Source organism: Pyxicephalus adspersus, chromosome 11, assembly GCF_032062135.1.
Source record: "Pyxicephalus adspersus chromosome 11, UCB_Pads_2.0, whole genome shotgun sequence".
NCBI classification, from domain to species: Eukaryota; Metazoa; Chordata; class Amphibia; order Anura; family Pyxicephalidae; genus Pyxicephalus; species Pyxicephalus adspersus.
This window is the reverse complement of record NC_092868.1, coordinates 37,286,573-37,311,584: the sequence shown is the minus strand read 5'-3', so window position 1 is coordinate 37,311,584 and position 25,012 is coordinate 37,286,573. Positions and strand designations below refer to the sequence as shown.

The following is a 25,012-nucleotide window of genomic DNA, read 5'->3' as shown; positions in this document are numbered from 1 at the left end:
AAAATCTCTCTATCATGCATATTGGTAGTTTCCATCAGTCTCATCTTCTTATCACAAAAAAACAGAGCGTATATGTAACCCAAAGAAAATATATTTAATTAAAACATTTCTTGTTGAATGCATTGGGTGAAATAAAATCAATAAACTGCAGGAAGTCATTCAAATCTATGTCTTGGGGGCTGATATTTATTCTAGCAAACACACAAATCTACTTTTATTCCTCCAGCTTGGTGCAGATGAAACACACCACACTCACCAGATTGAGTGTGACCTCGAAATCAATAGAAGGTCATACTGCCTTCAATTATCATATGAATCCATCATCCAATATATCAAGATATCATCTCTTTCACTTCTTTATGTGAGCCCTCTAATGTTGTCCTCCTACACAATGCCCCTTTTACCAACTTTCCAATCAATGCTTGTCATCCTTGTGATAGGATGGCTTTCCAGGGGGTAATATGATTTTAATAAAATCTATTGCAGAATAAAAAACTTTTATGAGATGAGAGGTTCTGTGAGAAAGCCTTGCAGGTGAAATATGTCTAGCAGTGTGCCGTCATCATGTCTGAAAGGACTATTGTGGATTGGGTCAGCTGTATTGATCAGGACTCTGAATGTTGGTTAGCAGAAAAGGGGCAGCACGGTGGCTCAGAGGTAAGTGCTCTGGCCTTTGCATCTGAGCCAGGACACTATCTGCATGGAGTTTTCAGGTTCTTCTCGTGTTTGCGTGGGTTTCCTCCAACATTCCAAAAACATACAGTTGGATTAATTGGCTTCCCCCAAAAATTGTATAAAAGACATATGACTTAGGTAGGTAGGAACATTAGATTATGAGCCCTTTTTTAGGGACAGCTAGTGACATGACTATGGACTTTGTACAGCACTGCATAATATGACGGCGCTCTATAAACACTGTATAATAATAAAAAGAAAATAAAAATACTTTCCCCAGCACACGTGTCCCCCGACTTCTCTAAAAATGCTTTTTCTGGCATTAATTTATAGTCAAAACAGATTTTTTTTTTAAATTCAGTTGGGATATGTTTTCCCGATTGTACCCCCTGTAATTTTGATGATAACACAATGATCAGAGGCTTTATTTTTGCAAAAATGCTCCCAAAAAGATCATTTTGACCAGGAAAAAACAAAAAGTTCCACAAATTTTGTATCAGACAGGTCAATATTGCTAAGGGGACAGGCGATGCTCCTTCTGCTAAAGGAATTCTTACCTGCCCAATCACTTTGTGGAACTGTCAAAAACACTGAAGTGCGCATGAGCACCTCAGTTTTGTTTGCCAGGATACCTAGCAATCCTTCCTTCACTTGTGCTTGCCAGAATTAAATGAACTCCAGTGTTACACCAACCCAGCCTAGTTAAAGATCACATCTAGGAAAGAAGAAGGGGGAAGATGGTGGCACCCTGTGACGTTACAGGGACAGCTATAGCAGGGTTGAATTTCGCTTTAATGAGGGAGGAAAAAATGAGCATAACATTAGAAGAATCATATAAAGAAGTGAATAGGATATTTAAATATTTTATGATATTCAAGCACACTTTGACCTACAATTGATTTGGTGACCACCCTTACTCCGAGGAGTTTCATGTGCACTACAATGGGGGAATTAAAGCACATCTGTATGCTGAAATATTACACAGGACACATACTTAGCAGTTTATTGATTTTACTCCACTCCAGAAGAATTCTGTTTATAATTCTGATGATATACAATATATATTATGAAATATTTATAGACACTGTTTTTGTGATGAGAATGTATATATATATATATATATATATATATATATATATATATATATTTACACTTTATTTATTTAGTGCGCCACTTCACGTTCATTTATTACCATTTCAATTTAAAATTTCTGTTTAAGAGACTTGTAACTTTAGCAGTTTATGTTTACATTCATTTGTTAGGATATAAAGATATTGGGTGTTCTTACACATATTTCTGTGAAATTTTGCAGCATGGTAAATTGTTAAATTTTTATACTATATATTCTATACAATGCTGATAAGTAACAATCAATGTTCACAGGATTTACACCACTTACATTTCTACTCAAAAATAAACCAATGTAAAAGAATAGGTGTTAATCATCTGTGTATTAAAATAACCTATAATCTATTCACAGTTATTCTGTATTTACTTTGATTATTTCTTGTCTTTTTTCAGTTTATCAAGGTCTAAAATTAAATCAAGTATCACATAGCCTGTGGCTAATCACATTACTGAAACCACAAGAAAAGATAATTGTGTTTTGTGCCATGACATGCCTACAAAAGTTTTATACATCTTTGAGTCATTTTTTTTTTTTTGGCCAAAATATTTAGCCTTGGCAGATTGGGGTTGAATTTAAAATTTTTATTGTAATGCTGTGTGATGGTGAATTTATTTTTTCATGTCATAGATGTGTCTTTCATTATATGGCATTTGGAAATCACCTTTGAAGATAAAAGTTAATTAGCATAATTCATGCTGTAAGCTAATTATTTGATCTTTATTTAATTTTACTGTATCTATTTTACTATTTAAATTTTAAATATGCTTTAGGCAATATTAGGAAATTACGCTTTAAAATAAACATTGTGTATAAACTGGGCATGTGTGCAATGGATGATGGTTGACTGCTTTTAATTTAGCTCTGCTTATCTTCAGGGCAGTTTTCTTTATAATCCTGCTATCATCGCAAGCTTTCTTACCAGCTCCCAATGGATATTCCTCCTTGTCTTCACAGATCCCTCACGACTCTACAAGGCCTTAATCTAGCGCACTGCAAAAGTTTAAACCAAGATGTAAATGATCACTGAAGCTTTAAGGGGACTCCTAAAATGAGAGGAGTCTGAGAAGTTAATCCCACTTTCCTCACAATCCCCAGGATTCTGATCTTTTGTAGTGGACTCTTACTTACCTTCTCCACTCACACAGGGCCCTAGTGCAGTTCTGCTGATTCAATTTGATGGTATTAAACAGATCACCTAACGCCTTAATTAGAAAATCCATGACAAAGGCCTACCTACAACTGCTTTTAAAGACAGCTGTGATGAACTAAGCGGCAACATCACTCTTTAAAGATCTGGAATCCCTTGCCCTGGTTTGGATGGCCGTTCAGGGAGGACTATCGCTCAAGAATTTCATGCATGCCAGAAATCTGTATAGGTACAGACTGCGCCTATTTTGTAACATCTAAGAAGAGATTGCTTTGCACATTTTCTGCAAGTACCCCTACCCTCAAGCCCATTGGGACCCTTGGGACAAGAACTGAGCTAATACAGATGCTCCCTGAGTTTTGATGGTTCGTGTTAAGATATTTTGAACTTACAATGATACAGTTATGGAAGTTTTGCGCAGAAGGTAAAATGTAAAACCGTATTGTAAAGCCCTGGTCAGCAGCAGTACTCACCAGACACCAGTCCCCCAATCTAACACCGCAATCTTCACCTATAGCAGCACCCGCTCAGCCTCAGGAGACTGGTTGCTTCTTCCAGCACTCGGTTGCCCCCAGGACTTAGTGCACAGAGGATGATGTATGGTGATGGGCCGGCAGCTGACCAGGAGCCCACAGATTAACCGTACAGAAATTACCAGAAAATCCAGAAAACAAGCCAAAGTCAAACACAGAAGATCAGTCCACCAAACCAGGTACAAAGGAATGGGCACAAGCAGAGCTGGGGTCACAAACAGAGGTTGGTCCACGCTGAGTACAAATGGAATATCAGGAACAGGCAAGGGTCAGCAAGAGAAAAACACCTAAGAAACTCTTTAGCATAGATGAGCCCAGCTAATGCTATAACAGGCACAGAAGACTGGAAGCAAAGAAGTTATAAAGCCCCAGCAGCCAATGACAGCATGGGATTGCTCAGGAACCACTCTGCTAATCAGCTGCAACACAGCTCCAATTCCACTCATCTGTGCAGCCTCAGTGCAGCGGATGACGAGAGGAAAAACCCAGCTAAAGGGAAAAAAGGATGCAGCAACCCTCAAAGCCCTAATTCCAAAACCCCTGTGCTACTGCGAGCGCAGGGGCTGTAGGGAATAGGCCAATCACATCCTCCTGCAGTGGGGCACTGCCTGGAGTTTTGGGGGGCCTAAAGAGCGCCTCCTAAAAAGTATGCAGTATGATATGTTGGGAACACTGTCAGGATGTACACATCTCTCATTTTGTGAGATGCGTCATTCTCGCCAGCTATCAACAATATTACAGTATACAGTACTACTCCATACTGATCAACATTTTATAAAACTGGTAAGTAGACTAGGCCAGTTTCAGACTTACAATATATTCAATTATGATGGGTATGTCGTATATATAAATATACAGTGGTACCTTGGTATAAGTCCTTAATTCATTCCAGATCCTTGGACTTATACCAAACAGGACTTATACCAATCCAATTTTTCCCATAAGAAATAAAAGAAAAATTAATAATCCATTTACCATGAAAAAAAAAATCCTATAGTTATTGGCATATTATTCATTGATGAGGTTGTATAAAATAATTTAAACACTGCTTTATACTAAACTACATAAATACAATTAGATGAAATAAATGAAAATTTAACCGCACTTTACCGTGCTGAGAAGAGTCTAGTGCCTAATAGGGTGGTGCTGAGAAGGGATGAGGAAGAGATGTTATGTAATTCACAGAGAGTTATAGAGCGGGTTGTTCACTGAATGGTAGAAACTGGTGTACTGACGCCTATGGGAAGTCGTGTCTTTGTCTCGAGAGAGATAAATAAGGGTAGCGCGCAGTGTTATGACTCATTTTTACCCAAACGTTCTAGCACAAAGGTTGTGTACCAAGCAAAGGTTGTATACCAAGCAAAATTGTTTGTGTCCAAACAGGACTTATACCAAGTTGGACTTATTCCAAAGCGGACTTATACCAAGGTACCACTGTGTGTGTATATATATATATATATATATATATATATAGTTCTCCCCAGCCCATTTTTGGGGGGCGGGCTACCCACCTGCTGTGATTATTCCGCCCAGGACATTTTTAACAGCTCTGAACTGACACCCCGTTCTCTGCTGATAAGAGCTAATTGCTAATTATAGCCGGGGGGAGTGAGTAGAGCACAGCACAGAAATAAAGAGATTGGGACACAGGCTGTCCCTCCCTTTCTCATAGCTGTGCCGAGTTTTTTGGAAAAAAAAAAAACCCACATCGTGTAAACAGTGAGCAGTTTGTGTATAATTGCAGCATGTCACATTCCTCAGCCTTACAGCTTCCTGTGTATAAACCTTCATATCTCCTAAACTGTATATCATAATGACTGTAATTTTCAGGGTGCACAGGGAACACTTATAGTTAGCACTATTCACAATTTCAGCACCCCAGCTTTTACATATGGGGATCAGAATTGTAAAATTGTGTAAAAATACAACATTGGGGTTGCAGTATTAAAAGCAAGTGCGCCTTGGAGTCCTCTGCTTCTCTTCTTTGAACCCCAATTTTCCTAGAATGGTGGGATGTACAAAGCTGAAAATGTAGGTGCAGTGAGGGGACACATTTAGATAACCCTTCCCCCCCACACACACACTAAAATTTCATTACTATGGCAAACTCGCTGCCCTGTTACACATTACTGCCCACTTCTAACACAGGAAGCCCAATTTCTCTAGAATGGGAAGGTGCAGGAAACTGAAAATATGTGGGGAACATCTGTGGATAACACCCTAAAGTTTTATCACAATGGCATCATTAGAACATAAAAAACTCTGCCCATCAAAACAAAATTGGGGTTCAGGTACTGTCATGTGTAACAGGGCACTGTGTTTTGATGGGCAGACCTTTTGTAATGATGCCATAGAGATGTAAGTTTGGGGGGTGTTAGCCACAAGTGTCCCCCACTTGCACCTATGATTCTGTTTATCTGCACCTCTCCGTTCTAGAGACATTAGGGTTCAAGGTAAGGAAGCGAACAGTTTGATGGGCAGAGGTTTTTATGTTCTAATAATGCCATGCTGATGAAATTTTAGGGGTTTATACATCTTTACCCCACTTGCACCTACATTTTTAGTTTCCTGCACCTCACGATTCCAGATAAATTGGGGTTTAAAGAACAGAAGCAGAAAGGGCAGCATAGTATTACAAATATAGTTTGGTGAAAGGTAGGTAAAATATTTAGGGGGCCCACCCCAATGCTTCCTGCTATGTAAGTGGCCTCGGGGGGCCTTGATTTGCAAATTCATTTTGGGCTTCTAGGTGCACCTGTGCCCCTGTGTACCCTAAAATTTTTAGGTAATTACAACCAACAATTTAGGAGATCTAAGGGATTGAACACAATGACTTGTTAGGCTTCAAAAATCTGACAAGCAGACTTTACACACACGGCTATCACACTACGGGTAGATCAATTTCACAGGAAGTTTTTGTTTTTGGCAGTGATGAGAGAAGGGCACTGGCTGTCCTGCCCCCATCTGCGATTACATACATGATGCTCTTTGTGTTACCTAGGTATAGTGCTAGGAGGTGACATCAGAAGGTAGGCTGAATTCACAAGGGCAGTAAGGTTGCATTTGCTGCGTTTACCCCTCACTTTCCTCTCGCCAGTAACCACTGCTGGTTCAAAAACTCCTAGGCCTGAAAAGCCCAGAACTTTTCTCCTGTTACCAATCCCAGGTGCCCAGCACTTACCACCTGTTACCAATCCCAGGGGCCCAGCAGGTACCGCCTCTTACCAATCCCAGGGGCCCAGCACTTACCGCCTCTTACCAATCCCAGGTGCCCAGCAGTTATCACCGGTTACCAATCCCAGGTGCCTAGCAGTTGCCAAGAAGTAGTCACTCGGGGGGGGGGGCATTTTTTTTACTGCTAATGTGAACTAAGCATAATTTGTTAAGCCACATTGATTACAATATTACACTACTACAAGGTATTACACTATTAAAACATTGAACTCTAGGGAGTTGGATTCAAATACACAGCACTGGACTGTTGAGGCATAATACAAAAAAAAAATGGAAAAATTGTACATTCTAACAAGCCAGGCATTAGAAAGTTGGAACAAAGTATAGGGCGTAGGTAGAACACTGACACAAAAGCAGGGGTTACTGGATACCTATGGCATAAATAACTAGGAGCTCCAAATTTGCCGTGTCTAGCCCTGCCCACTTTTTTTTTACCACCTGGCTACAGTTTCCCCCCACCTGGCTGAAAAAAAATTTCTGGGGAGAACACTATATATATATTTATTTATACTTATGTATAAGTATTTACATATATATCCTAGGTAAAATGTTAAAAGTCCACACAAATCCACACACACATACATAATATATACACTAACACGTGCAAATAATACATACATAGTCTGATATATATAAGCATACATATTTCTATCAATGTATATTTCTGTCTTTTATTATATATTAATATGCTATTTAGGTAGCATTTCTAATTTAATTTCCGTTTTCAGTTATATATAGCATTTAAAAAAAAAGCAGTGAAGACATCTATCACTGGTAAATATTCCGTGAGTCATTCTCACAGTCCTCTCAATGTGTCTCTGTTATGGCAAGAATAAAGAACAAGAGAAACTAATATTTCGGAAGATTGTAGACTGTACATTCCACATACTTGGGGATTGTGAAATTGATATTTATATGCAAGTATCATTACAGGATGGAAATCTGCCTGCATTACAGTGCTGGGCCCTCCTTCTATCTGTAACACAGGTAGTTCTCAACCAGGAAGCACAGCTCCTATAAAACACACACACTTCAACAAGATTCAAGTCTGACCAAATGTGCAAGAGACACTGGATGCTTCTACTTTGCTGCCATGGCTGGTGCAGAGGGTGAGCAGATCAGCCACCTGACTCAATTCAACAAAGAAGATTTTGAGAATGATTGGACTCCAATAGCCTTAGGTGGATTTGGGAAAGTTTACAAAGTGAGGCACAAAAAATGGTGGTCTGTCTATGCTGTGAAATGTTCAACACTTTATGGGGACCCTGAATTTGAGAGGTAAGACTTCATGCAGTGACTGAAGTTTATATGAATATATAATATTGTGCAGTTTGTATAAATCTAAACAATCCTGTGCTTGTGTTAGCAATGCATTTCCAGCAGAACCTGAATTTTAGGTAAACTAGTGCTGTAAACAACTGAATACCTGCTGCAGTTCTCTGACTCTTTATAATGTAAAATACAGTTTATAGTTGCAATTTATTTTAAAAAGAATCATTTTAATTTTATATATGCCAACGTTTTGTGTTTAAAAAGGACCAATTTTAGGATTAAGTACTTAACCAACCTGATAAGGCTTTCAGTCATCATTTCTTTTACGTAATATAAAATAACAATGAAAAAAATTTAGAGGGTGAATGAAAGGCAAGGGTGAATGAAATGACAGCAATATTTCACATTTCTAAAGAACTATATAGGGACCACAAAGTGTGACAACTGCATAGAAATAAAGGACAAAGAAAGGCTCTCCAGGGACACCTGACAATATTTTAGCATGGCAGTGCACCTGTCAGGAAAATTTAGCAACTAACCAGAGTCTTTATAATATACAGCTGAGTTCTGTGACACATTAGTGACAATAGCGGGTAAGGGCACTAGCAGGACAACCAAACAATATAATTACAGCCTGTTGTAGGGCTATTGTACTATTGGAGACACTGGTTTACTTTTTCTTGTGCGGTTCCATTGGAATAAATTCTGTCACTTAACTGCCCTTTAGTATTGTTTATGTGATTTTGTTGTCTCTGTGTTATTTTTGTTGTTGTTGTTATTTACTGGAATTGATAAAGTTCATTTTTATAAAACTGCAGAACATAACAGTCCCGTAGCAGACCATGTGACTTCTACAGGGTCCAGAAGCACAAGGGGCCCAGAGTTGTCTAGCTTCATAATGACATATGCAGGTTGCAATAATATTTGTTTAAAATGTTTATACAATTTGGGAATGTGTGCCAAGAAAGCAACATGTTCTAGATAACTTTCTTTGAGATGATGATACAGAGAGCTTTTAAGGCCCTATCTCACCACACCCTGTTACTACAGGCTGAAATAAACACATTTTTACAAAGCTAGTCAGGAGTTTAATACAACAATATTTAATTATTGGGCACAGGGTTTGTTCAAGGCCAGGTTCAAATATAAGACATATTTGCACATACGTGAATCAACATACCTTTCCAGGCATCCTGCTGTGCATTGCCCCACAGTGTTCGGTACTGGATGTGCTGTTGTGGTACAAATATTAACAAAAAATGCTTCCATTTTTCATCAAATGGATGGGCTACCTGACCCTACCCACAGTATGGAAAAGCCCATTTTCTGTCGCAACATGACCATGCCTTTGAGCACAAAGCCAGCTCTACAAAAACAAGTTCAAAACAAACGCCTGAGTGTCCCTCAAAGAGTTCTACCCATGTTGAACACTTTTCAGTTAAATGGAATACCCATTGTGTGCAATGTTTTCTTGTTCAACATCAATACCTAACCTGATGTTCTTTGAGTACATTTTCTTGTGGCAAACTATTTCAAAAGAATGGAGACTGTTAAAGTCACATACGGCTGTGGGGAGGTCATATTAATACACAAGGAGACTCTTATAACTACAAATGGAGTTGAAGAGTCCATATTATTACCAATTGATTTGTAATATGATGTTCCACAAGCTAATATAGGAGGTATGGATGGGGTTGCATATGAAATGTTAATTAAGTTCGGTACAAATTCTCACAGATGCACTCCAAATTTTTATGACAAACTTTCCAGAAGAGTGGAGACTGATAAAGCCATAAATAGGGATGTAGGCGCCATAGTAATATCCATGGTTTTTTAATAGCTAATATAGGTGGAACACACCTTTGACCATGTGGTGTAAATCAGTGGTCCCCAACCTTTTGAAGCTCGCAGACCACTAAATGCATGGATTCCAGACCGCCCCTGGTGTATCTTATCTAGTGCAAAGTTCAACATGACTAAAGTTATGTTTACACCTAGCATGGTCTGTGTACTATATTTAAGTATAGGAAAAAGAAAGAAAAAACAGGCTTTTTTTAGGGTAGTGTTTTTATATGAGTGTATTTGTGTTTATTTATGTGTTCAAAATATGAAGTACAATGAATAAACATCTATTTTTTATCAGAAATCTATTGTACTAGATGTGTATTCTCTAGACATCATATTCCTGCTAATAATTTTTATACAAAGGGTTTACATAATATGTGAACAAAGAAAACAAATACAAAATAGTATACTCAAATAATTCAAATGTCTCAGTTTCCCGATGCGTTTCGCCCAACTTGGCTTCTTCAGGGGATAAAAAGACTTTAAGGTTAAGGGTGCTAAAAAGAATATATAAGAATATATACACCACTTCCTTGGGTTCATAAATCTACAATGCCAGTTGTTATTTACAAAATATCTGCACATTAATCTACTTTTAGGCTTTCCTTGTAGTTTTAAGTTTTCTGATATAAGAGAAGTTTGAATAAATTCTGTATTTGCACACGCTTGTCAGGGTTGCAGTTGAAAGATCTGTAACATTACAGTAAACATATTTCCTTTTCATTCTTGACTACTTGTTGAAAAGCACATAGAAACAAACACATAAACATTGGCTGATACTTATTCATGCACAAAGCTTTTTATTGCATAAACTTTACATAAAGCTTTCTCAAACAACTGAGTGGTTGGTAATTTAACAGCATAACAGCAATATTCCATAAATCTGAACAATCAGTTATTCGCTTTTCCTAATCTATCTTAAACTTTACTTTTAATGTTTGATTGGGTATTACAGGTAACAGTAAATGCATTTCCACTACATATGCTTGATGCAGACAAAAAAAAATTAAAAAAATAATCTGAGCCTATTTACAAATATTTAAACACCTGATAGGAGCCAGTGATTTACCTTTGAACACAATCTGCATAAAAACAAATGATGAAAGAGACAAAAGAGACACATACTATGGTTCCAATATATAGTTCTAAAGCATAAATAAGCAAGCTGTGTTAAACCCAAAACCCAAAATGTAATATAATGCAGTATATCATTCCTTAGAGTGAAATGGAAGAGATCACATGTATGAGGGGGTGCTGAGAAGTTCCTGGCTTTGCCCAGAAAGAAGAGAGCCAGAGTTATGAAATAACACATTTATTCAACACATTCCCCCCTGAGACTGATGCACTTGATACAGCATAGTTGCAGCTTTTCTAGACTGTTCAAATAAAAGTCCTTTGGTTGGGCCGCAAACCAGCTCTCAGCAGCATCTTTGACGTCAGAAATGTCCTCAAAACGTTGTCCCTTCAGGTGTTTCTTCAAATTGGTGAACAGATAATAGTCCGAAGGGGCCAGGTCAGGTGAGTAGAAGGGATGGTAGACCAATTCGCAACTCAGTCACTAACCTAGGCAAAAAGTCCTGTGCAGTTTCAAAATGGGCCATGAGATGTCAAGTATTTGTTTTTTTTTTTCTTTTTTGCGGATATTTGCCGGTCCTCAATAATCAGCTCATGGACAGCAGCGCAGGTTGCCGGGTCAGTTGAGGTTGGGGGGCGCCCACTGCGGGGCTCATCTTCAACAGTGAAATGCCCAGTCTTGAAACGAGATATCCAGGTTTTGACAGTGCTGTAGGAAGGAAACTTCTTCCCCAGTGTTTGTGACATCTCATTGTGAATGTCCTTTGCTACTTTTCCCTGGAGAAACAAAAACTTCATGACGGCCCGTAACTCCATTGACGTGATACTTGCTTATGCCTCTGCCATCACAGCTTCTCACTAAAGGAAAAAACAGTTTTAAGAATTGCAAAGACCTGGTATTTGCACAGTTACATACTAAGATATTAGGCTGTCATATGTCCCCACACTCATTTTTCTATTTTATCTGGAAGGGGGCAAAGCCAGGAACTTGTCAGCACCCCCTCGTATGGGCGTCTAGGGAACTCAGTGTAAATTGGGAACAGTTTGACTAGAGCTGAAGTCTCTATCTTTGTTCATGCCATTGAGGCTTTATGTGCTTTTGGTTAATGAGTCTCCACAGTGAGCTTAACCGAAGGATATTCAATGCAAACCTAAATGGTTATTTGGGTCCACATGCATTTAAAAAACCCCTGGGCTAACTCATCTATTTTTTATTTCAAAGTTTACAAAAATTTATTTGGACTGTCATGCACTATTATGATCCATTGATCAAAGAATCAACGGGCACAGTAGCACTGAAATAGGTAATTAAACAATGTTCAATTTAAAGACATACCTGGTCAGGGTAAAATTGATAAAGTAAAACATTCAAGTAGAGACTATTGATTCCTGCAAGTCATGGAGGATATTGAAATTTATATCTCTCAGTGGCCAAGACAGCAAAATCAGAATGGAAGTTTAGAAAGGTACTTGAAGCATGTTAACTAAGCAAATATTACACAAGTACCTAGAGATGTTTCTTTGTCAAAAGGTGAGCATTTTACATACATACAGTATACAGGCCTATTTATAAACCAGATAATCTGACATTTAGCAAACAATGTCTGTGTGTTTTATATGATCACTAACTTTCAGAACTTCAGGGAACCCCTACAATAATTACTATATCCACAACTCACAATACATTAGTGTGGTGGTCAGTGGGAAGAATGCCTCTTACATTGCTGACATATCAAACAATATCACCCTGAATTTGGTCATTGCTCAAGAAACCCGTAGCAACCTCTGGAAGAAACATTCGGTTCCACGGAACCCTGGTTAATAAAAACTGGGCTGAAAGATAGTATATTGATTTATTTATTTCAAACAAACAAAACCATCTAACGGTGATACTTTAGGTATTGAGGGTAAATTCTAATAACATGAAGGTGTGGGCCTGGTAAATTTTTTTTGCTGCACTGAAGAAATAAAAGGAGTGTTAGACAATGAATGGAAAAGTATGTTTTGTGTATGTCTGTTGCCTAGCTGCTGTATATTGTTGTTGTATGAATTGTATTGAGGTACAAAACTTTTTATTAGTGGTGCCATAAAAAAGAGTATACAGTCAAAATGCAATAATTGGAATCAAAACAAGAGGAAATGATACCGATGGTTTTAACTATACAAAAGTGTTCAGCAATGAAAACACTGAGTGTATGTTATTAGATGGATTAATAACACTGATAAAATCTGTTCCTGAAAAAAAAGATTATTTAATTGTTACATCTGAACAATGAGAACAAAAAATAGACAGAAACTCGAGTTGTCACCATGACTGACATTGGCTTCTAATTCTTTAATTCTATCTTTTATCTGAACATGTTATATATAATGTAGAATAAAGGCTGTCAACTTTGCAGAAAAAGTGCAAATTATGCATGTTAAAACACCCTGTTTAACCCCCTTGGCGGTGGCTTGGGGTGAAATTTCTTTACAGAAAATGGTAAGCCTGAGCCACACTCGGGTGGAATTAAGGGCTTACCTGGTCCTCACGAACCCTCGGCGTCCTCCAGCAATGCCGGCTTGCCATCTGTGTCCACTTGATAATGCCCGGTCGGCATCCTCTGGCACTAGATCCTGGCGTGTGAACTTTGGAGATGTGAGGCTAAGGGATGCAGATGCCAACCCGGTATGCAATGTGTGTGCGGCAGCGTGCGTGCATCGGGGGGTGGGACCAGCAGGAAATTTAAAGTTAGAAGTATTTTTAAATTTTTTTTTTTTAATTTTTGACATTAAAAAATACAACATAATCATACTGCCAGGGAAGTTAAAGATGACCATCATTCCTAAAATATAATGTACATCATGTAACACAACAGTCCAATGTATTCATCCCAACCCACAAACTCTGAGCCACAGCATTACTAGACCACATCAAAAATTTCACTATGCAACTTAGTCCATCTGTAGTCAAAATTTTATAGTTAAAAAGTTTTATTTAATTTTTTTACTGATCTATCAAATCCAGTACACTGTAAAATTGTATTCTTTGCCCTTATGGCCTAATCACAGGGCCTGCTTTAGATACTATCATGCCACCACAGCTTGGAGGAGGAACCAAAGAGGTGTTCAACATCACTTCAGGTGCAGGGCGCTCTGATGGACTGCATATGTTAAAGTGGGGTTATCAGTGGTGAAAATGCTATAATGATTTTGCTTTGATTTTTTTTTATTAGCCTATAGTTGTACTTTAAAGCACAATGTCACTAAGCATCTACCCTCACTGATGGTGGTGCATTACTGGGAAGCTGTCCGTGTGCCCTAAACCTAGCAAGTTCCGGCTGCAAGCGCTTACCCAACCCTAGATAGAAAAAATAATCATAATATACACGGGACTAATTATATATTTTAAACAACTGTAAAACCTAAATGTAGTAACAAAACAACAATGTGATATTAGTTATGCTGGCATATTTACAATTGGCAATATTTCCGGTATCTTTTCCCCTCATATTAAATGATAGTTTGTCTAAGCTGCAGTTTTTATGATTAGGAAATCTGCAATAGTTTTTCACTGTATGGAGAATTTCCAAGTCTACTTCCTCATGACTCAGGAGTAAATATTCAAATCTGAGGGACTGGCTCTTAGCCATAATACTTATTGTACCTTAACATTTTATCCATGTGAGTTTTTTCGAGAATAATTACAGCATTAAGAAAGCATTAATGATCATTCAGTAAATTAAGGAGAACTAATATTTAATTGGATTTAATTAATTAATTAATCCATATTTAAGAGAATTTGTTTTTTTATATTTTATCGTTTTCTGTATATTTATTCAGGCACATTTATATTCCTGTATATTTATTTATAAGTTCAGGCAGGTATGTAAATTTACTACCACTGGGTGCTTACTTTTAACTGCTAGGCATTCACTTGTGGTTTTGACAGTTGTTAGTCCAGTCCTCTGTAATAAAGTAACATACAGGTTACTTATATTTAATTATAATATAATAATAAATTATTATTATTAAAATAAATTATTTTATATAATGTTTTACAATTATTTTATTGTTATATTATTACACTGTGGTGCTTTTGTGGCCTGTTTTCTCACATTGTAAGTCACGGTATGAGGCAAATTTTTTTAACACAATCGAAAACAAAATGCATTTTTTATAACTGGAAATAATTGCTGTGATTTTACCTGGTTAACAGTTCCCATTTGTGACTATTACCTAAGTGAAAGGAATAAAAAAACAGAAAAAATCCTACTGTTCCCATACTGTCCAGGGATACTAAAATTGGCTAAGGAAATGTTTTTTAGTGATTTTTCGTAATTTTTTCAAATAAATATGAATCCCAACTCCAAATTCTTCAAATGTTTCTCACCTCTAACTAACCATACACCACAGCACTTCTGTGGTCAAACAATGCCTAAACCTAGTCTTTTTGTGTTCAGCCAATTTGTGTTTTTCATAGAGTAGGGTAAGGGTAGAACCTCCCGCAGGATATATTGCTTTCCTTTTTAGGAACAAATAATATTCAGTTACTATTCTGCTGACAATGTTTTATCAGAAAGTACAAGGTACTCTCCGACATCAACGTTTCTTTTACCTTCGAACATTAATGTCTAAAGCCTGCTTTGCCATTGGTCACAACACTCTGCCATACTTTGCACTGTTAAATATGGAGTCTAAAGTTGGGTGGTAAATGGAAATTTTTAATGTTCATTAAACAATAGGGATCATTTACTTTCTTGTAAAAGTTTAGTTTTTATGAGATTTCGGCATATTAGTTGGGCTTGACAAATACAAACATTCTTTCATTAAAGTTGAACAGTAACCCTTTGAATGTGGAAGAAAACTTTACACAAGTTTGATACGCTACACTGCTTGTTTTAAAGAGGAATTTAAAGCATTTGCCTTTATGTATCCAAGTGTTGGCAATAACATCTCTTTGCATAGGGCAACACCCACCAATTATAAACTTACAGTTGTTGTTTTCCTGGGCAGACTGGAAATTTGATTGCCCCTATTTTTAGGATTTCCAGTTGTACGGGGTGCTTTATTGTACTCTTCTGGTCTGATTTCAGTGAGCTTCTGACATTATACATTACAAGTGATACAAGTGAGATACAGCCTGCCCCATCACTCTCACAGAATCACTCTTACAGATAACCCAAAAGATCATTAATGCCACCCAAAGTGACCTGGGAGGAACAAATTGCTCATTGCTCAAAGAACACCTAGCAACTTCTGAAGGAACCCTATGGTTCCACGGAAGCCCTGGCCCTCCTATTCATTCATAGGACTCTGGTTGTTTCAATCAAAGTGGCTCAGCATCACATGTCAGATTTAGGTGTGGCATGCATGCAATTGCAGTCTCCCTAGGAAAACACACTCCTCCATACCTACATATGTGCAACAAAGGTGTTTTGATATTTTCACAACTACTTTTAAGTACCAGCCCACTGCATACATCAGAGCTGGGGGATTTTGAGAATTTTATTTAGGCAGGATTCTGTGATATTTTCAGGAAGCTGTATACAGAAACTTGCCAACCCTTCCCATGAGAAACATTTACCCACATTGCATAGTAAAGAACAAATACACAGAGATTATGTCACTGGGTTTAAAAAAAGGTATGCAATTAAAGCAGGAAGTATTTAAATATTTCATTAGTATGTTGATGATAAGAGGAAAGGCTTTAGAAGTGATCCATAACACTTCCTTTTACATATCCTGACATGTACTTGGAGCTGTACTGTGCAGTGTTATTAGTTTGTATTCTTTTTTAGCAACCATATTACGCAGCGCTTTACAAAGTTCAAAGTTATGTCACTTACTGTCCCTGAAACAGGCTTAAGGTACAGCTGCAGTATTGCAATGTTGTCATTAGGGATGAGCGAGAACGCCTCCGGCATTCTCACAAAAATTTCCTCGGACTTCCGATTGGTCCGCAAAATTTCGGCTAACCAATTTTGAGAACCCATCGGAAGTTCCAGGAAATTAGTACAGGAGGAGCAACTTTAGTGCTCTCTGATTGGCTGAGGAAAGGAAATCTTGATGTCGCTTGAGCTGGCTGCATTCATTGATCAGCACTGCCTGCGATTTTTTTAAATTAAAATTCTATCACTGGCGGTTCTCGCTTACAATTCCGGTAAGCGAGAACAGGTTAACTCATCACGAGATCTAGTTTTGAAAACTCGCTCGCTCATGCCAAGTTGTCATCCATTTCTTTAAAAATTAAGTTACCTGCTGAAAACTTTCAGAATCAACAGGTACAAAGTGTTTGCATTTTCAGGAATTTATGCTCGGCAATAAAATTATTGCAATGATTTAGGGAGATTGCAAATTGCAAAAATGTTTTACCACAATGAAGATGGGGCCTCCCACTGCTCTCCGTCACCCCTACCACTATAAAGTGACTAAACAAAACAGCCATTCACCCAAAACGGGGATGTGAGGTCAGGAATCTTTCTCATTTCCAGACAATCTTTTGGTGCTTCTGGGCCCCTTCTCTATTTGTGTTCCAGGCCATCACTCTTGGATTGTAAGCTCTTCTGGGCAGGGTCTTCTCCTCCTCCTGTGTCACTGTCTGTATCTGTCTGTCATTTGCAGCCTCTATTTATTGTTCAGCGCTGCCTAATATGTTGGCGCTATATATAAATCCTGTTTAATATTATTAATACAAATAATAATAATAATATTAATAATCACTAATCAGTTGATTTAACCATCACTATCCTGTCTCCCCTTCACATCTTGTCTTATATATCTTCCAGCTAATTTCTCATTTTTAGGTTTTACTTTTTTCAGCTCTGGGCCTTTCCTATTGTTTCATACCTAATATGTTGTAGATATTAGAACGTTTTAAATCTGGAACAGGCCACATGGGTTAATGGGTATGTAAATAACTAGTTAATTCAACAAATTTGTTCTTCACTGTGTCACCTAAATTCCATATTTATGATAATTCTACTTTATTATTCAGTTCATTATGTAAATTAAGGTCAGGCTATTTCAGCTGTTACAGTCAAGATGCTGTCTAATTATAGATTATTATTATGTCTTCAATAATTTGGTATTTAAAAATTGTCAGACATTTATTTTTACAGATTCTGATCTAGAAGACAAAAAACAAAGTAATTACATATATAGAGCCAAAACAATAGAAACATTATAATATATTATGGAGCTTTACCTCTTTTAAACTCCAGGTTTTCTTGGTTTTATAACTTTGTACATTTTGTTTGTGACTTATATGTCCTCATAATTATTCAATAACGTTACATATTTATATTTTGATTTTTAAATGTCACCTTACAATACAGTATGCACTAACCAGAAATATGAGTATAGTACATGATCTATGTTAGAACCAAAAGAAGCTTACAGTTCTTGGTAATGTCCCCAGTGTAATGTGTGATATCTGCACTTCATTATTTTGAGTCAATTGTAAACAATGCTGCCATCCAGTATTCAAGCTTTGGACCTGATTTCTGGCAGTGGAAATATTCATTGATATCTGTATAATTTTGGTAGGTTTTTTACATATGTCCATGTTTCCTTCATCATTTGTAATATATAATTTTAAACCAATGGAAGAGTTAAACAGTTGGCCTGATTTATTTAAGCTTCCCAAGACTGGAGAAGATAGACTATAGTGGGGGAACATGGGTGATCCAGCAAACCTGAAATGGATCTCGTCCATGATTGAAAACATTTGCCAACTAATAACAAATGAGTTTGAGGAAATACATTCTAGGTTTGCTGGATCACCCAGATTTCCCCATGATAGTCTATCTTCTCAACCCTTGGAGAACTACTAACTAATAAATCTGGACTGGTGTGTTGGGTTTTAACTTTTATCTGTGTCCCGGATGTGGAGATTTACCTGTATGTTGCACCATGCTAATATTCTAGTAAATGAGTTTAAATTTTACCACAGTATGGAAAATGGTTTTTGCGTTTGAAATCTATCTTGGAATAGTACTATTAACTGACAGATAACCTTCTACTGTTCCAGTGAGGATTTTTTATCCTCCCCACTTTCTGTCTTCATTACATTGCTCAAAATGACAAATAGTGGGTACAGATCTCCCAAGTCAGTGGTCACCAACTTTTTCGGACCCAAGTACCAATAAATTTACCGGCTCCAGACCGCACATGGGCGGGGAGCCGGGTGTCACTCAAAGGGAAGAAACTTTCCCCATAGTGACATCATGTCGCCAGAACCTGCCCACTCTCCCATCGCAGGCCTGAGCCCACTTCCCTAAGCCTGCGATCTGTACGGGGCAGATGGTTCATGGCTCTGGCCAATGCACCCCCCAGCTAGGTCAGGAGAAGGACCCCGCTGGGGGGTGCATTAGCCAGAGCCGCAGACCACCAAAGTTTTCTCGCAGACCACCGGTTGGCAAGCACTGTTCCAAATAGGAGCTTAGCATTAATAGTCTTTATAGAGGTTATAGGTATATAGTTAGGTTGAAAAAATACATACATCCATCAATTTCAACCACTAGGGAAATAATAACCCCACCTGTCATCACTGAGGAAGCCATAATCTTTGCTGCTGGCTCTATTGTGGACTTTCAAGAGCACTATTTAGTTTACTTTGTTCCCAACATACTTTGTATGCAGCAACTGCACACACAGGGCTGAGCTCTGCACTGCATGATGCATGTGCCGTGTAGAATAGGGAATAGAATAGAGGGAAAACAAAAAGCCACCAGGAGCCAGAGCTTAATTTTTTTTCAACAAAATGAACATTGCATGTCTCTTTTGTTAGCACTACGTCCTGGTGACTTTTTGTTTTTTGAGTTGAGGTCCACTTTATGTGTATGGGTTTACATATACCTGAAATATTAGCAAAGGTTCCCCAGGTTAATAAAAAAGAAGACCTGCAATAAGACTTTCCACTAATATTATTCCACTAGCTGTCAGGCCTATAGTGTTTTCCATCTCAGCTGGTAAAGTAGAATACTTTCATAGACTTAAGGTCTGATTTTATTATTAGCCCTAGGTTGGTAAGGGCATGAGGGAACTTACTTAAACTGTAATTTATATTATCAGTGGGCTTTTCCCAGGAAAAGAGTTCATTCAGATTTAAACTTGTAATGAATTTTTTTCGGACTTGAACATCTTTGACCTAGGTTCTCAAATGAAATCCCAACAAACAAATCCAGTTCAGCACGTTTTCAGCTTGACCTCAGAGCAAAGAGATAAGCTGCGCTCCAAATGCACCGCGTGACACACTGTGTTTTGTAATTTGTTCTTTTTGGCTACCGAAGATGACATCTGAAGTATTACTCTCACACCTTATTAAGCTGATGCATTCCTACATATTCTCCTGCACTGGATTTCAAAATATGAAACTCAACCAGACCTTCTCTTTTGACCTGCCAAACCAGTTATACAATGCAAGTCACCTTTACATTGCTGATTCTAAAGAGTGTCACACAGCAAGTGGACTGATCTTTAGTTTGACGAAAGGTAATTCCAGTAGTTTGAAAGAAATACACAAAGAATTTCACTGGCGGTGTCTTATTTCACTTTTCCAGTAATTGCCTTTTACTATAAACACATTCACTGTTATTGTATGCAAAGAATACTCAAGGAATTTACACAAAGAATGGAAGAATTTGTTGAGCTCGTGGGATTTTTTTCTCCAGAACAAAACAATATACATTTAGTAAGAAAGCCTTGTCTAAAGTTTTAATAGCTGGATAAAATATGTAGCTTCTAGTTCTGTAAGTAGATTTCCTCATCATTGTCCTCTGGGACAAATTTAAATAAAATGTGGTGCTGTTCATGTTTACACCATTATTCCTGCCTTGGCATCGGCCCATGGGAGTCATTTGGGTAAAGCTGGACTTTAACATTCATAAACTGAATATAAAACTTTGGTTTGCATACATTAGGTGTTCTGTGCTCTGTTTTGCATGCAGACGCATCCATATCATATCAATCCACTCCAATCCCTTTTGTAGGTAATCTAATGATCTGGGCACCCCCTGCTTGAAATACAGGAGAGAGGTATTTACACCTCCACTGCAGACTGTTCACTCACTCTCACATACAGAAAGCATGATGTGTATGAGGATAAAATCTGAAATCTGGCTGGAATCACTTTGTGGCAGTTTATTAACATGAATTGTGCTGCATTATGAATGGGTGCCAAACATACCACAACAGGTACAAAAATGTATATGGCCCTTTTTTTTTATTAATATGATTAAAATCTGATTGTAAAATCACATCTAGTTCCTAGATGGGTACAACATAAATAGGTCTCCATTACTCTTGTTGCAATGCAGGAAGGTCGTGGTAGAAGGAGGTAGCAAGGTGCTGTATACAGCATGAATAGTTAAACACTACCAAATTAAATCAAGCCTCACACCAATGATATTGATGGATTTGCAATAGTGACCGCCTCTTCATGCATTATTTCCTCTTCAACTTTACAGAGCTACATTATGAGATTTATAGTTTATAATTTTGAAGCTTAGGCTACCAACCATTGTAATATCTGTGTGTCCAAATATTGTCAAAAGTGGGACTCTAAAGTGCACCCCTATCTGACCTTACACTGCCTTCGCTGCTAGGTTTTCATGAAAACTTTTTTGTGGCCGTGAGAGAAATAAAATATACCTAATTCTGTTTCCAGTCAAGTGGACTGCATCTTCAAAGACTCTTTTCTTGTAAAGATATTTTGTAGCCTGTCCATGCATGAATGCCACTGGTCATGGTCTTTTGGTTTGACGGAGGCGTGCATTAAGTGTGTGACCTGACACATGCATAGATACTGGTACAGAAGCTAAGCCCTTGGGAGGTTTACCCAGAAAAAATATTTAAAGTCTTCACAAGTCAGTGGCACCGTGATGTGACTTCTGCAGTTTCCACTATTCTGCCAATTTTTCTGCCTAATTTAACTTCATTTCTTTTTTCTGCACCAGTTACTGACCTTACTCGACCAGATTACTTTTTTGCTTGCAGATTGCCCTGACCTCTGCTACACATAATCAACTACATTGCTATGTGCAAGGAGATGCCCCAGCACAGTGCACTGTTCTCTCATTCTATTATTCTGTTCCTTCTCAGCATTTTTGCATAAATTCTGCTTATGGTTTTTGCAGTCTGAGTGCTGTTGTATAGGTGATTGCACAAATCTAATACTAAGTAAAACATAGGTACTTACACTAGTTACAGTTAACAAATTATATTTATTTATGTATCAATAAACATCTAGCAGCATTATCAGTTGTCTTTTATATCAGTCTGGAGTTTAGATTTAACTGTTTTTTAACCCTCAGGGAAAAATTATTCTCTTTGCTATTTCAGCTTTTATAGGACAGCTTTGAGTTCTTCATATGTTATTAACAACAACTCTATAAATTGACATAACTGCTGATATGTGGTCAGGAGGGTGACCTGTCCCAAAACTACACACCTGAAACAATGAGTTTGAGTGTAGTTACTATTTGATTGTTCTGAAAATGAAAGAGCTATAATAAAACCCAAGGGATAAAAAGCTCTACAAAAATTAGGCAATACATACTTACATTTTCTCAAAATAATATATATATATATATATATATATATATATATATATATATATATATATATATATATACACACAGGAAATATTCAACTTGCATGTGACCATCCCACTTACCTGGCTGCTGCTAGGGTTCATAAAGCAAAATGTCTGTTTATTAGGTACTTATGCTCTTCCTCTCATCTCATTTAGCTATTTTCTTATCAGACATTTAAAGTCTGGATAATTAGATTGAAACATGTTGTTGAATAAATACAAAGATTATAAGAATATTCTAAGAACTTTGTGAAGCCAAACAGGCATCTAAACTATACACTACATCCATGTACATCATGGTCATACAATATATCTTGTTAAAACAATGACGTACTTTTTAAGCAGTGTTCATCTGGTGCTTTTTTACCTTTGCAGGGCCATAGACCTTACTTGGCGTTTGCATGCAGGCACCGTGTGATTTTCAAAAGAGTTATTTCTGGCTGATTTTATAAGTATGCAGCAATGGCATTGGCAAACTTTCTATGTGTATGACTTAAACCTAGGGCTGGGGAGAATGAGAATGAGACATCTCCTATCATTGATTTGTTTCCATGAAGCAATAGCCACGTAAGGGTTTAAACATGTTTAAAACATGTTTAAAACATTTTTGGCTGGCAGATGTTTACTGCTGCTATAAATAAGATATAATTTCCCGATCTGTCCAAACCCATCCAGATTGAGTAACTACTAGTTTAGGTACATTTATACTTTTCTGTGTGTGTTCCATGTGCATTTACCCACCCCATCCCCTATCAGTAAAACTTCCACATGTACTTTCATAGCTTATCTTAGTCTTCGGAGATCATCATGCTGTTCCCATGTTTTTCTATGTGACTGCGGCAAGACCATGACTGACCAGATGGGCCATCAGGGGGTATACATAGTTTTCTCAAATCTTCATACCAACATACTCCAAGCTGAATGCCCCAGTTAGAATACACATAAAGTTCTGAACCTCCGTGATTGAAAGGACTAGAATTCAATGGATGAAATAGGTGAGGCAGGACAGTCAGTCTGGTAAAGATGACGATAAATGTCCTCGAGCCAAGAAACGAGATGGACTCATTCTTTCTTGCTGCCTCTACAACTGCACAAAACAGAGGGTAGGTCTGGATTTTAGCTTTCAATGTATTGGTGTATTTTGCATTGCATAGGCCCATTAAATTGGCCTATTTACCATCAATAAAATGTAGATGACTTTTCATTAATATTATGGGCAAACATTTGTTAATGATTCCACCATAGCTAGGCTTCAAAAACATTTTCAAACACATTTCCAATTAAGTTACTGTGTCGATATGCAATAAGAGCCCACTTGAAGTAAACAGAAAACCTTCCAAAAACATACAACCATGTGTAGGAAAATATGTGAATGTTAATATGCAGAAAATAGTGCTAACAGGCCCTGTTTGTTTTGCTCTTGTTAAGATTATTGTACCATTCTTTACCCTGCTATTTCAAAACAGTTTGGATTAATATGATATGTTCAATAAAGAAACCTAGACACAAAAAGGAGTTTCTATTTCAGAGACCAGTGTCTTAGGACACGCTCAAACAAAATTGTGTGCACATGATAATTTATGCATATTTTATGCTTTTATGCACAATACCTTAAGGTAGCCTGGAAATTCTGAATAAATGTATAACATGCTTGAACATGTGAAAAATGGATTTTTTTCTAACATACTGCCACGTTTACATCTGTTCATTGTTGTGCGTGATAGTGCACTGTGTATGGGATTTGGACTGATAGAGAATACATATATACAGTGTGTTATCATGTATTTTGGTGATGCATGTAAAACATACATTTGAATGCATTATCACGTCTTCTGTGTATGCAACACCTTATCATGAAATGTGGATGTATCTATTTCCAGTTGGCATACTTTTTTGTTTTTATCTATATTATCTTATCTTTATTCAAGATTATTTAATGCTAAAGTAAATTTTTTTCCTCTATATACAATCCCACATTGAATTGAAAATTAATGAACAAAAGTCTGTGGTTCTGATTTTTGAGTAACTGCTGCACTTAGATCTTTCCTAGGCCTAACTTGGCTTATGCACAAAGTACTTGGCTTATGTTGTAGCACACAGCAACGATGAGTGTTTACAGGATGCCAAATTGCAGATACATACAGTGATAAATTGATACTTCCTAATTATAATGTGCAGCTGGAACATTGTTCATTTTCCTCCTTTCATAATACAGAGCCTCCTTTCATAATACAGAGCCTCCTACATACAAACGGGGCTTCCCTGCTCGCTCCTGTGCAGAACAAGGAGCTTGAAGGGGGGAGGGTGGTGTTTGCTTGACTTGCAGAAGAAATCTTTTGTTAAACACAGCTGAGGTTGTGGGTGATCCTAAGGACTGAGCTCTTTCTGCAGCCTCCAGAGAGGCACGTAGCCGTAAGAATTAGGCACAGTGACTACATGACCGGGGGCTGGGCCTAGCCCAGAGCTTTTAAGGGGTTAAGAAAAAGGGTAGTGTTGCCAGAGGGGGCTGGGCTAGTGTACAACGTGGG

At 37.6% G+C, this 25,012-nt stretch overlaps 1 protein-coding gene across 1 annotated transcript in view; it reads left to right on the top strand.

Moving 5' to 3' along the window:
- The first annotated feature begins 7,625 nt into the window (after positions 1 to 7,625).
- Positions 7,626 to 25,012, top strand: part of ANKK1 (ankyrin repeat and kinase domain containing 1) — a 48,579-nt gene continuing 31,192 nt past the window's right edge. Inside the window, exon 1 of the mRNA XM_072426156.1 lies at positions 7,626 to 7,996. Within this exon, the coding sequence (XP_072282257.1) occupies positions 7,812 to 7,996 (185 nt within the window). The 5' untranslated portion in view covers positions 7,626 to 7,811. The remainder of the gene's footprint in view (positions 7,997 to 25,012) is intronic.